General features: G+C 38.1%; 1 protein-coding gene across 1 annotated transcript in view; it reads right to left on the bottom strand.

Moving 5' to 3' along the window:
* Window positions 1-1,633: 1,633 nt before the first annotated feature.
* The window catches only part of LOC126427242 (zinc finger protein 431-like), a 344,078-nt gene continuing 333,237 nt past the window's right edge, over window positions 1,634-12,474 (bottom strand). The window contains exon 6 of the mRNA XM_050089482.1: window positions 1,634-5,655. Coding sequence (XP_049945439.1) covers window positions 3,573-5,655 — 2,083 coding nt within the window. The 3' untranslated portion in view covers window positions 1,634-3,572. The remainder of the gene's footprint in view (window positions 5,656-12,474) is intronic.

Here is a 12,474-nt window from a genome sequence, read left to right as displayed (position 1 = left end):
TTTTTTATATTTTCTCCTTTCATCAACTAAATTCAATATTTCTTCTGTTACCTGAGGATTTCTACTAGCCCTTGGCTTTTTACCTACTTGATCCTCGGCTGCATTTACTACTTCATCCTTCAAAGCTTCTCATTCTTCTTCTACTGTATTCATTTCCCCCATTCCCGTCAATTGTTCCCTTATGCTCTACCTGAAACTCTGTAAAGCGTCCGGTTTAGTCAGTTTATCCAGGTTCCATATGCTCAAATTCCCGCCTTTTTACAGCTTCTTCAGTTTTAAAATACAGTTCATAGCCAACAGATTGTGGTCAGAGTCCACATCTGTCCCGGGAAATTCTTACAATTTAAAACCTGGTTCGTAAATCCCCGTGTTACCATTATATAGTCTACCTGATACTTTCGAGTATCTCCAGGCTTCTTCCATGTATACAAACTTCTTTCGTGATTCTTGAACCAAGTGTTAGCTATGATTATGTTATGGTCTGTGCAAAATTCTACCAGGTGCCTTCTTCTTTCATTTCTTACCTCCAATCCATATTCAACTACTACGTTTCCTCCTCTTCCTTTCCGTACTCTCGAATTCCAGTCACCGATGACTATTAAATTTTCGCATCCCTTCATTACCTGAATAATTTCTTTTACCTCATCATACATTTCAACAATTTCTTCATCTCCAGAGCTAGTTGGCATATGAACCTGTACTACTCTAGTAGGCATGGTGTTTGTCTCTATCTTGGCCACAATAATGTGTTCACTATGCTGTTTGTAGTAGCTTACCCCCACTCCTATTTTTTATTCATTATTAAAACCTACTCCTGCATTACCTCTATTTGATTTTGTATTTATAACCCTGTATTCACCTCACCAGAAGTCTTGTTCGTCCTGCCATCGAACTTCACTAATTCCCACTATATCTAACTTTAACCAATTCATTTCCCTTTTTAAATTTTCTAACCTACCTGCCCGATTAAGGGATCTGACATTCCATGCTCCGACCTGTAGAACGCCTGTTTTCTTTCTCCTGATAACGACATCCTCTTGAGTAGTCCCTGCCTGGAGATACAACTGGAGGACTAATTTACCTCTGCAATATTTCACTCAAGAGGACGCCATCATCATTTAACCATACAGTAAAGCTGCATGCCCTCGGGAAAAATTATGGCTGAAGTTTCCCCTTGCTTTCAGCCATTCCCAGTACCAGCACAGCAAGGCCATTTTGGTTAGTGTTACAAGGCCAGATCAGTCAATCATCCAGACTGTGGCCCCTGCAACTACTGAAAAGGCTGCTGCCCCTCTTCAGGAACCACATGTTTGTCTGGCCTCTCAACAGATACCCCTCTGTTGTGGTTGCACCAACAGTACGGCTATCTTGATTGGTGAGGCACACAAGCCTCCCCACAAAAGGCAGGGTCCATGGTATCATGAGAAAAATGGAGTAAATGAAATCACATCACCACAAAGTGTCGTAGCTAAAGTGTAGCAAAACAGATCAGTGCCAATCACTTAATTGTAACTATCCCCAGTTGTTACATGTGTGGTGGGACATACTAAAACACTTTCACCAATAACAAATAGCTAGGGAATCAAAAATAAAAACAATCGTTCTGAAATTAAAAATGAAGCATAAGTACAGATTTCCTAAAACGTCATGTTTATTTACACAAATTAAGAAGAATATCCAGAATGGGAACATCTTTGAATATAACACAAGACATATTTAGTACTCATGTCCTCAGCTCTCCCAGGTGTTCTTGTGTGTACAAATGAATGGAATCGAACTGGAACACCTAACGTTTGTTTTTCGATTTCATTTTGTGTAAAACTTGCAACAGTATTACACGCTGAACAAATAATTAGGAGCTTCGGTGCATAACACTTATCTACATTATCTCTTAATCAAGTACAGAGCTTTGTGAAACAGAAAAATATCACAAAAAATATAGCTATTGTACACTGGTGTAAATGGTAACCAAGCACAATGATTTTGTTAGACTACACATTCCCGCATCTGACCAGTTTACATGTAGATGCACTGATGAACAAAAATGTCATGAACACTGCCTGAGAGGAGAATGAATGCCATGTTGTACACACATGATGCAGTACGCAGATTACAAGTATAGCAGATCAGATATTAAGAAGTAATTGTTCTACCAATTAGATGGGTTGCGAACAAGTAAATCCAATTACATAAGTGACTTTAGCAAAGGGCAGGTTACGGTGGCATTGCAGTTGGCAACTAGCACCTCAAAAGTGGTGAAGCTGGCTTTCTGGATCTATGCTACTGTTGTGAACATCTGTGGAAAGTGGCTGAAAGGTGATAAATCCATAACCTTATGTAAAGATGTAATACTTATATACTTCATCACAAATCATGGAGATCAGAAGCTTACCTGTTCTGTAAAGCTGGAAATGTGGCATATTTTCCAATCCACCAAACTGTTCAATTGCAACTGCAGCGGGCAAGGGATCATTTAGGCTGGAATGAAGGTCAATGCTAATGTCAACTGCCAACTGTCAACACGTGTGACATTTCCTATTACACCAGGTCAGTTGCCACATCCAGATACGCAGTCAACTAGGGGAATGGCAACAGGGGGTCCATTATGATATGGGCTACTTTGGGACATCTGGTAATAATTGAAGGCAAAATGACAGTTGCAGACTATGTGATCTTTATTGCAACTACAAGGATTCCCTCATGACTGATGTACTCTCCCACAGTGAAGGCAGCTTTCAGCAGGATAACTGTCCATGTCATGTACAGAACGACTCCACAGTGGTCTGAGTAGCATGGTAACTAACACTGATGTCTCCACCAAACCATTTAGCTGATTTGAATGTGTGGAATACAACTGGTGCAATATACATCCAGAAACATGAAAATAGCGTGTCACGTCCATATCATGTAGAACTGTCAACGTATTTTGACAAATGTGGACAAACATACTAGTAGGCATGTTGCTATATAATAATTGCCATAATTATGTTTCTCCAGTGATGAGTTTACTAGCCTGAGTGAAAGAAATGCTATAAATACATTCTTGATCTCACCTTTCTAAAATGCAGAGCTACAAGTACTACATGATGACTATAACTGGAATAACAAGCAGGAAGTCGTCACATTTTCTTGGCCTTCTACTGAATATTGCATGGTACTTATGATTACTGAAGAAGGTAAGGATTTATCAAATTCACAATCTTTTTGTCTCAATATCGACTGGGAAAAACTGTAGTGTTAATGACAAAAACACATTTGATTCATGTTTCAGGAGTATTTAGTAATAGAATTTCTTGACATCTCAACCTGCTGATATGGATTTTTATATTGTCACATCGTGTGTTACCACTCTATACTACGCATCATTGCACACTTTTGTTTCCAACACATTTTAATGTTATTTCACAAGCATTACAATTTCTTATCCCCCTGTTACATCCATTATTTTATAGGCCTTGATGGCACAAACCAGGAAAACCTATTTGCATAAACTAACACTTACTTGTACTTTCTTTCTTATGTGAAGTAATGCATGTGTTTTGAGAGTACCCAATTTGAGTGAAACTTTTGGCTCAGATACCACATTTGTGACGTCCCCTTCCAATGTGTTCTAATGCATGTGTCTTGAGATCGCCTGAACTAGCAAAAGATTTCCAACAAATATCACATTTGTGTCGATTCTTTCCAGAGTGAATTAATGCATGTTTCTTGAGATACCATAACATAGCAAAAGATCTCCCACAAGTCTCACATTTGTGAGGTTTCTTTCCAGTGTGAATTAATGTATGCCTCTTGAGACTGCCTGCTCTAGCAAAAGATTTCCCACAAATCTCACATTTGTGAGGTTTCATTCCAGTGTGAATTAAAGAATGTCTCTTGAGATTGCCTGTGCTAGCAAAAGATTTCCCACAAAACTCACATTTGTGCGGTTTCTTTGCAGTGTGAATTAACCTGTGTGTCTTGAGACTGCCTGCCCTAGTAAAAGATTTTCCACAAGTCTCACATTTGTGAGGTTTATTTCCAGTGTGATTTAGCAAGTGTATCTTGAGATTGTATAACATAGTAAAACATTTCCCACAAATCTCACATTTGTGAGGCTTCTTTCCAGTGTGATTTAATGCATGTCTCTTGAGATTGCCTGCTAGAGCAAAAGATTTCCCACACATCTCACATTTGTGAGGTTTTTTTCCAGTGTGAATGAATCCATGTATCTTGAGACCGCCTGACCTAACAAAAGATTTCCCACAAATGTCACATTTGTGAAGTTTCTTTCCAGTGTGAATTAATCCATGTATCTTGACATCGCCTGACCTAACAAAACATATGCCACAAATTTCGCATTTGTGCGGTCTCTTTGCAGTGTGAATTAATCCGTGTACCTTGAGACCGCCTGACCTAACAAAAGATTTCCCACAAATCTTACATTTGTGCGGTCTCTTTCCAGTGTGAATTAATTCATGTGTCTTGAGATTGTTAGACAAATAAAAACATCTCCCACAAATCTCACATTTGTGAGATTTCTTTCCAGTGTGAATTAATCCATGTATCTTGAGATCGCCAGACCTAACAAAAGATTTCCCACAAATCTCACATTTGTGAGGTTTCTTTCCAGTGTGAATTAATCCATGTATCTTGAGATCGTATGACCGAACAAAAGATATCCCACAAATCTCACATTTGTGCGGTCTATTTCCGGTGTGAATTAATCCATGCACCTTGAGACTGCTTGAACTAGCAAAAGATTTCCCACAAATCTCACATTTGTGCGATTTCTTTCCAGTGTGAATTACGACGTGATTCGTGAGATGATGCGCCTGGGCAAAAGATTTGTCACAAATCGCACATTTGTGAGATTTCTTTCCAGTGTGTATTAATGTCTGTGTATTGAAATGACCTGACTGAGCAAACGATTCCCCACGAATCTCACATTTGTGGGGTTTCTTTCCCATGTGAATTAGTTTCTCTCTCTTGAGATGATGTGACCTAACAAACAAGTTGCCACAAATACCATATTTGTCAGTTCTGTTTGCAGTAATTAGATCAGCCTGGGCACTGAAATTAACAGCTGTAGATAAATTTCCATAATCAACTGTTTTCTCTGTATCATTTGTCATGTGTGTGTTACACATGTCATTAGAGGGCTTCTTTGAAGCTTTCCAAGTTTCCTTACATGAAGACTGCTCATTGTGTTGTGTAGCAGAAACTTCTGGCAAACTATCCAAGATGATACTGCTTTGATGCTCATCAATATAGCCATATTTTTCATGGTTGCCAGCAATTAAGACACGATAATTCTCACTCATTCTTAAATGTTTTTTCAAACTAACATTACTGTGAAATACCTCACCACACCACTTACAAACATACAAAGGTGGTTGTGTGCCATCAATGTGCATAAACACATGCATTATGAGTCTGTATTTTGAAGGAAAGCTCTGTTGGCAGGAATTACAGCTATATACATGAAATTCCTTTTCCCTCGTACTACAGTCATATGTGGTGGCAACTGAGCATTCCTCATCAACAGTCACATCTTCTGTATAGGTACCAAACTCGTGTGTTGACTTCTCCATGTCTATCACAAACTCATCCTGTCTATGGTGACAAGTTTCTTCACATGATACTCCACACCTCTCACCAGCACTCTGAGTCAATCTGAAGAATGAGGAGCAGAATGTTACATAATGATATATATATAGAACAAAGAAACAATATTTGAGTATCCATAAATACAGTACTATGGGCCAGAAGTCACAAAAGTGCATATGAAATTACATATCAGTAACTGTTAGTTATTTAAAATTATAATGTTCCACCAGAAGGTAAGAACTGACAATGTGAAAGTGGTTTAAAACCAAAATAACCAGAGCAAATTCAATAACGATTAATCTGAGTCACAGCCAACTTGATTTTGAGATCAGAATTAAAACAATTTCACGCGCTAAAATCTTTTTAAAATACAGTGCTACAAGTTAATGGTCTACACCAATTTATTAAATGTGTCAAAAATGTATCAGTTACATATTATTCAATATTCTTAAGTTCAAGGCACTTCAGATTCAATTAAGAGAAATAATTTTTAACTGTTCCTTTTCCATTATCTCAGCTCTGTAAGTGCCTTTTCTTTGTTTTGCAGATACTTTCACCTTTGGAAATGATAAATTTATTCCACCTAGTAAACAGATTTTTTTGTTTGATTCCCAATGAGTCAAGAACTAGTGCAAGCTTCAATATTTGGATTAGGTATCTAGTATGGATGTTAATTAGGTGGATAAAGACTGGTCTTGAACAAGAATCAATGTCACAGCAATCAAGGGAAAAAAATTTGCAAACTGATAAATGAATGTGAATGGCACACTTGAAGATGGTTTTAATCTAAGACTGTTTTTGGAACTACGATTTATATGAAGCCTTTCACAAATGGAAATACCGTCTGAAAGGATGGGAATGGTTGTAAATTTTCCCGTACAGTAGCAGTGATCCTTTTTAAAAAATTTTACATCTTCCCAACATCTGGTCACCTGGCGTTGCAGAACACCACTGACTGAAGGACACACACGTAAATGGCCACTTCAACACCCATTAGACACTGCTGGCACATACTGAGTGGCAGTGATAACAGCTGATGCATGAGATACCCCTGTAGTATCTGGGTCCCATAATTCCACCTGCAGATAACCCTTTCCCACAGATTAGAACTGTGATGCCTTTCAGGTCCGCAGTATGTGCAGCATGTTGGAAATGAAATATTACAAACTACTGAGGGTGTGCATGCTCCAGTGTTTTCTTTTGTTCTGACTGTAACTTTCGACTTTTTGCATTGTGTAGAGTATATAGTTTTGTTTGACCTCGTTCTGGTAAATATCGAGTGTTTCTAAACTCGTAATTGGGACCACACGATTTTTTAACGTAACTTCTATCATGGACTGTGTCAGATTCTAGAAGTTGACAACTGAATCACTAAATATTGTAATTTCTTTTTAACTCAATTAGATACAACATAGGAAATTGAAGTAACTGAATATTAACAATAAAGAAAGAAATCGAAAACATATGCAAGTAAGATTTCAAATAAATACCTACAAGAAATAAAACTTCCAATTAAAATTTTATGTTATGCCAGTCAACCGTAAACAAACCAGAATAAGAAAGAGAATCTGTTGGAAAGTTCAATAATAAATTAATTTTGATGTTAATTATTTATCAATTATTTTGAGACCTCCATGTAAGCATTGTGTAGGTACTGCGTACTTGTGTCAAATCTTTAATCTTTACTGCATAACAATTTTCGTGGCAAGTACATTCATAAACTATTCATACAGTGTTGATGGAAGTGCACATATGTTTTATAAACACACATACTACAGCCTGGACAGTAACACTGCTAAGACTTCCCCTCCCCTCCACCAGGACAGAATTAGTGTACTCCAACTGTCTGTGTCCTGTGTAATCCACGGGAAAGTGTGAATGTTTGCAAATGTTTGCAAGCTGTCTAACTGATGTGGAACGTGGGGACCAGCCTGGTATTCACCTAGTGGGATGTGGAGAACTGCCAAAAACAACATGCAGGATGACCGGCACACCAGTCCTTCATAGTTAATCTGATGGGCAGATTCGATCTGGGGTCAGCACACTGACCTGAATCCAGAAAGCAGTGCATTAGTGGTCTCGGCTACACTGGCAGGTCGTTCCTTACATTACTGTGAAAATATTACATCTAGTTTCACCTACTAAGGAATGATTGTCAATGCATTTGATGCCGAACTTGGAGATGGCTGTGAATACAAGCAATCGTATTAAAGCTTTTATCTCAAAAACATCATGCCGAGAAGGTATGTTCTTTTGAACATTTTCATATTATCAAGATTCTGTTTCATCACTCTTGAATCTCATTAAAACATCAGATTTCTTGTTCAATGTCTCGAGTTCTACCCAATGCATTACCACTAAGTCACAGGGCAGGAATCTGCAAAGCAATGTTATATTGTCTAGCACAAACATTGCTTAGGTTGTGCATTTGTCCATTTGAAAGAGTTTCCCCTACCATAAAAGCAGGAATCATGTTGACATGACTATGTCCTTTGTTATCAAAATCATTTCCACCACCACCACCCAGACCCTCTTCTGAATTTGTATCACCAATTTCCATTGTGTAATCTCGATGAATATTACTGTCAACCAGAACATTTATCCAAACTCTACGTTGAAGTACTTACTCTCAGAACTCATGGATGATTATGTTTGGTTTGTGGTGCACTCAACTGCACAGTCATCAGTACCTGTACAAAGTCCAAATTTTTACACATTCTATTTTCTTACACAGTGAAATGTAGCAACTGTCATGGATGATGCAGATGATGATGATGATGATAATGATGATGATGATGATGAAGACAATGCAAACACCCGGTCACCAGGCAGAGAAAATCACCAACCCAACAAGGAATCAATCCCGGAACCCCATGATCTAGAAGCAGCAACGCTAGCTACTAGACCAGAAGCTGCAGACAGAACTCTTGGAGAATAGTAAGTCCGTTCAGGCTGGTTTGAATGGTTAGAGAGACGTGGCACACACTGCATATTGTAAAAGACAGTGACAGCAGGCACTATAGTTATTACACTGTAATAACAACAATAAACACAAGCTGTTGATAAAAACCCCTGCTGAGTAGCAATCATGGAACGAGTGTGGTATATTTGCAAGACATCATAGCAGCTTTATTATGAATCTACCGAGGAAAACATTGTCTGAGCAGCACCCTGTTTTCATGACAAGATGTCAATACAAAGCATTTCAAGTGATTATAATTAAACTGACAGTGTTGTGGGTGCTGCAGTGTGGGCTCTACACTTTGCAGGATGCTGTAACATTGTAGGCTGTTCATTAACTGATGTCCTCACCAAGTATGCTGAAAAATAATTTTTCACTTTCCACCACCAGGTGAAAATATGGCGCTATAAGCAGTGAAAATGAGGTATCAGTGCAGGAAAAGAGGAGAAACGATCAGACCAATGATAATGGTGGTTCTAATAACGTTTATTAGGATATGATCAGATGTTACATGTTCAAAATGGTCTACTGACTGTGAAACATGATGAACCATGACGTGACATGGTTAACAATTGCCTACAGCATATCCAGTGTAATAAGATTGACTGTCATCATATGATATCCTTCTGATCAGGCATATCTGGATACATCTGCAATAAATCTTTCACATATCCCAACATCCACATGTTGCATGAATTTAGGTCGGTGGATCTGGAAGGCCACGTATCTTTCAACTACCTAGATATAATGTGGATGATACCGAACGTTTCATGTCACTGTACATCTACGAGGTGCATGACATGAACACCGACTGAGAATGAAGGGGCTTGTAAAATCACACCACACTGTCACATCAGCTGATTGCAGTGGGTGTTCCGCCACAAGATTTGGGAGGACAACCCCATGTGACAGTTCTGTGCATTCACAGCCCCAACAGAGTAAAATTTGCCTTGTCCATCCAAAGAATATTCCCCAGCCAAAAGTCACTAATTACCATGCATGCCAAAAATGAAAGCAGAGTTACAGTGTTGTAGTCCATCTTGAGGCTTCTATAGCAGCATATTCTGAGCCTTGTAGAGGTGTAGGTGTAGGTGTAGGTGTGTGTAGGTGTGTAGGTGTGTGTGTGTGTGTGTGTGTGTGTGTGTGCGCGTGTGTGTGTGAGAGAGAGAGAGAGAGAGAGATCCTATGACCACTCTAGCACTTACTACAGAATTTGAGGCACCTGCTTTATGGTCAGCTGTAGCTAAAAGCAACTTCACCAACTGATATTGGAATCTGCTGCAAGACTCAATTCACCTATTTCTTCAAATATCTTGATTGTATTCAATACATTTATTGACATGGGGCCTCTTCTCAGCCATTTATTTCAGTAATATTCCTCCAATGCAGTGCCACTGTTCTGATAAAACAACTGTACCACCAGTACACGGCATTTCTTGCCAATAGCCACCTCATTGCATATGGAAGGCTTAAACATTCTTAACTAGGGTGCATATTTGGACAAGAAAAAATTTCCCAGATTTCCCAGTTAGAAATGCGTTTTCTAGGGTGAAAAACGTTTTACTGGGTAGGAAGTACATTTTTCCATGTCAAAAGATGGTATCATTTCCCTTGGAGCTGAAAACCTAATCAATTCTTTTAATGGTTATGGATTTATAAACCACTGTAGAACTTTGTAGCAGTTTGGAAATCTCAACCTAGCAAAATCAATACGTTTTTGAAATATCTTTGATGCATGGAAACATGTACACTACAAACTTTCGTATCACGAAAGTACGAACACGAAATCCACCAATTACATCACAGTAGCTTCCAAAGCACTGAAATCAAAATTGTGACGTGCTTTTGTCAGCCAAGCACAGCTCATGTCACATGATCTCACCATAGATGACAGCAAATATTCGGTGCATAGGAAACGATGTAGTCAGCGAATGACAACATTAATGTTAATCCGTGCAAACACACAAACGGAAGAAGTTAATGGTTTAATTTAATATACATCAGTACAACTACAAGAAAAGCTAAGTTTTCATATATAATTTTGACTTTCGAAAAGTTTTTGTTGTTTTTCCGAGGGTTTGGTTAGGCTGGAATCTAAGAGCACATGCTTCAATTCTAGCAGATTTATATTTCTATATTTATTATAAATTTCAGTAACGTGCACTGGACACTTCGAGGGTTACGTGGCTGAATACATGTTCTGTAGAGCACTTTGCCTTTTCCCATAGTGAAGCCAGTTACATGTGAAATCGAGAACTTACGTTGCTCTTGTTTTTGAACGGCAACTATACTTTCTGCCAGTATTACTGCTTAATCTGTAATCAATGAAAGGACTATAATAATTATGAAAGACTAAACCTGAAACTAGGTAATTTTTTGTGTCTTATCCTTTCAAGATATATGACACGCTAGTGTGCCACCAACATCTAAAATTATGGCATAAATGGCTGGTCTTATGGGCCCAAAATTTTTCCACATGGCTGGTCCTAAGCGTTAAGTCTTGAAGGAAAATATAATGCTCCATGATTTAAGAAATTCATCACACATTCTGACACTTCTGAAACCAACATTCGCGATATTTCACCGTGTCCTGTTAGAAATGTAACCAGTTGTGACGTTACTCATCAAAATGAGCCCAGGAATGAGACATACTGAAAGCAGTTTGTTGTTACAAAATATTGCAGAATTTTTAACATTGCTGTCGGCAGATGCCTGTGTGTGCACTTCTTATGTTGTTTTGAATGGCGCATTTTCTTTGCAACAAAAGATTTATTTCGGTGATATTCCCTCGTTCATGTTTTATTGCTGCAGTGTTATTCTGCAGTGGCGGGCCAAATTAAAACGTTTTATTAGTGTATCAGTTCTTAGCCATCAGAATTACAAAAATTTAACTGAAAAATAAAATAATAAAAAATTACTGGAATTCTGAAAAATCCCTAAGCCGGATCTGAGCAGGTCCGAGTCCTTTTTGTGTGGCTATATTAAAGACAAGATGTACAGCAGTAACCCCAAAACCATTATTGAACTGAAAACTGACACTCCGGTGGTCATCGACGACACTGATGTTCCTACACTTCAGTGAGTGTTGCAGAATTTTGCTATTTGGCTGTGCCACATCATCGACAATGATGGCAGTCATATCGAACATGTCATACGCTAAATCCGGATATCTGTAGTGAAGTTTCCATGTTGAATAAAGTGTGTGCACGCTGTAGTTGGTAGCTAATTTACTATTTTTTATATAGTTCAATAATTTTAACCTTTTATGTTTGCTAAGTGACAGATTGGGCACTGGGCTGCATATCCATCACTGCTACCTGTGTTTTGACTGAGCAATTCAATTATGTATCTTGGTGTGGTTTTCTGCCCAAGTTAAGAGTGAGGTTATTATTTCCTTTGTCATAATTCATAGGAAGTTGAAATCACTGTGAACGTTCATCATCCTTTCCCCCAAAGTAACCCTCTCTCTTTCACTTCCTCATTCTTTCATGTAAACAATTTGTGGTAAAAAGAAAAATTAAGGGACTACTGATTGAAGCTTTCCACTTTTGGTGAGATTTCTTTACTGGAGTGTACATCACCCATGTACACACACTTTAGAACCATATACTCTAAATGTCTAATTCATGTACAGTACTTGCCTGGTTTCATATTACACTACATTACATTAATACGTGTTCCACATTTCATGAATATGACATTTTGCAATGTGGAACTTGTGAGTTTAAGTTTACATTTCTTTACAGAATAATTTTTTTTTTTTAAATTACTATTTCATATTTAAAAATTCATCTACTGAGTAGACGATGTTGTCATTCATAAATTCTTTTGATTTGTTTTTAGATGCTTGTTGGCTATCTGTCAGACTGTTAATGCTCCCTGGTAAATGATCAAACAATTTTGCAGCAGCACAATTCACCTCT

Source organism: Schistocerca serialis, chromosome 11 (genome assembly GCF_023864345.2).
Source record: "Schistocerca serialis cubense isolate TAMUIC-IGC-003099 chromosome 11, iqSchSeri2.2, whole genome shotgun sequence".
Taxonomy (NCBI): domain Eukaryota; kingdom Metazoa; phylum Arthropoda; class Insecta; order Orthoptera; family Acrididae; genus Schistocerca; species Schistocerca serialis.
The sequence above is the reverse complement of the archived record's forward strand: the minus strand, read 5'-3'. Positions and strand labels throughout refer to the sequence as shown.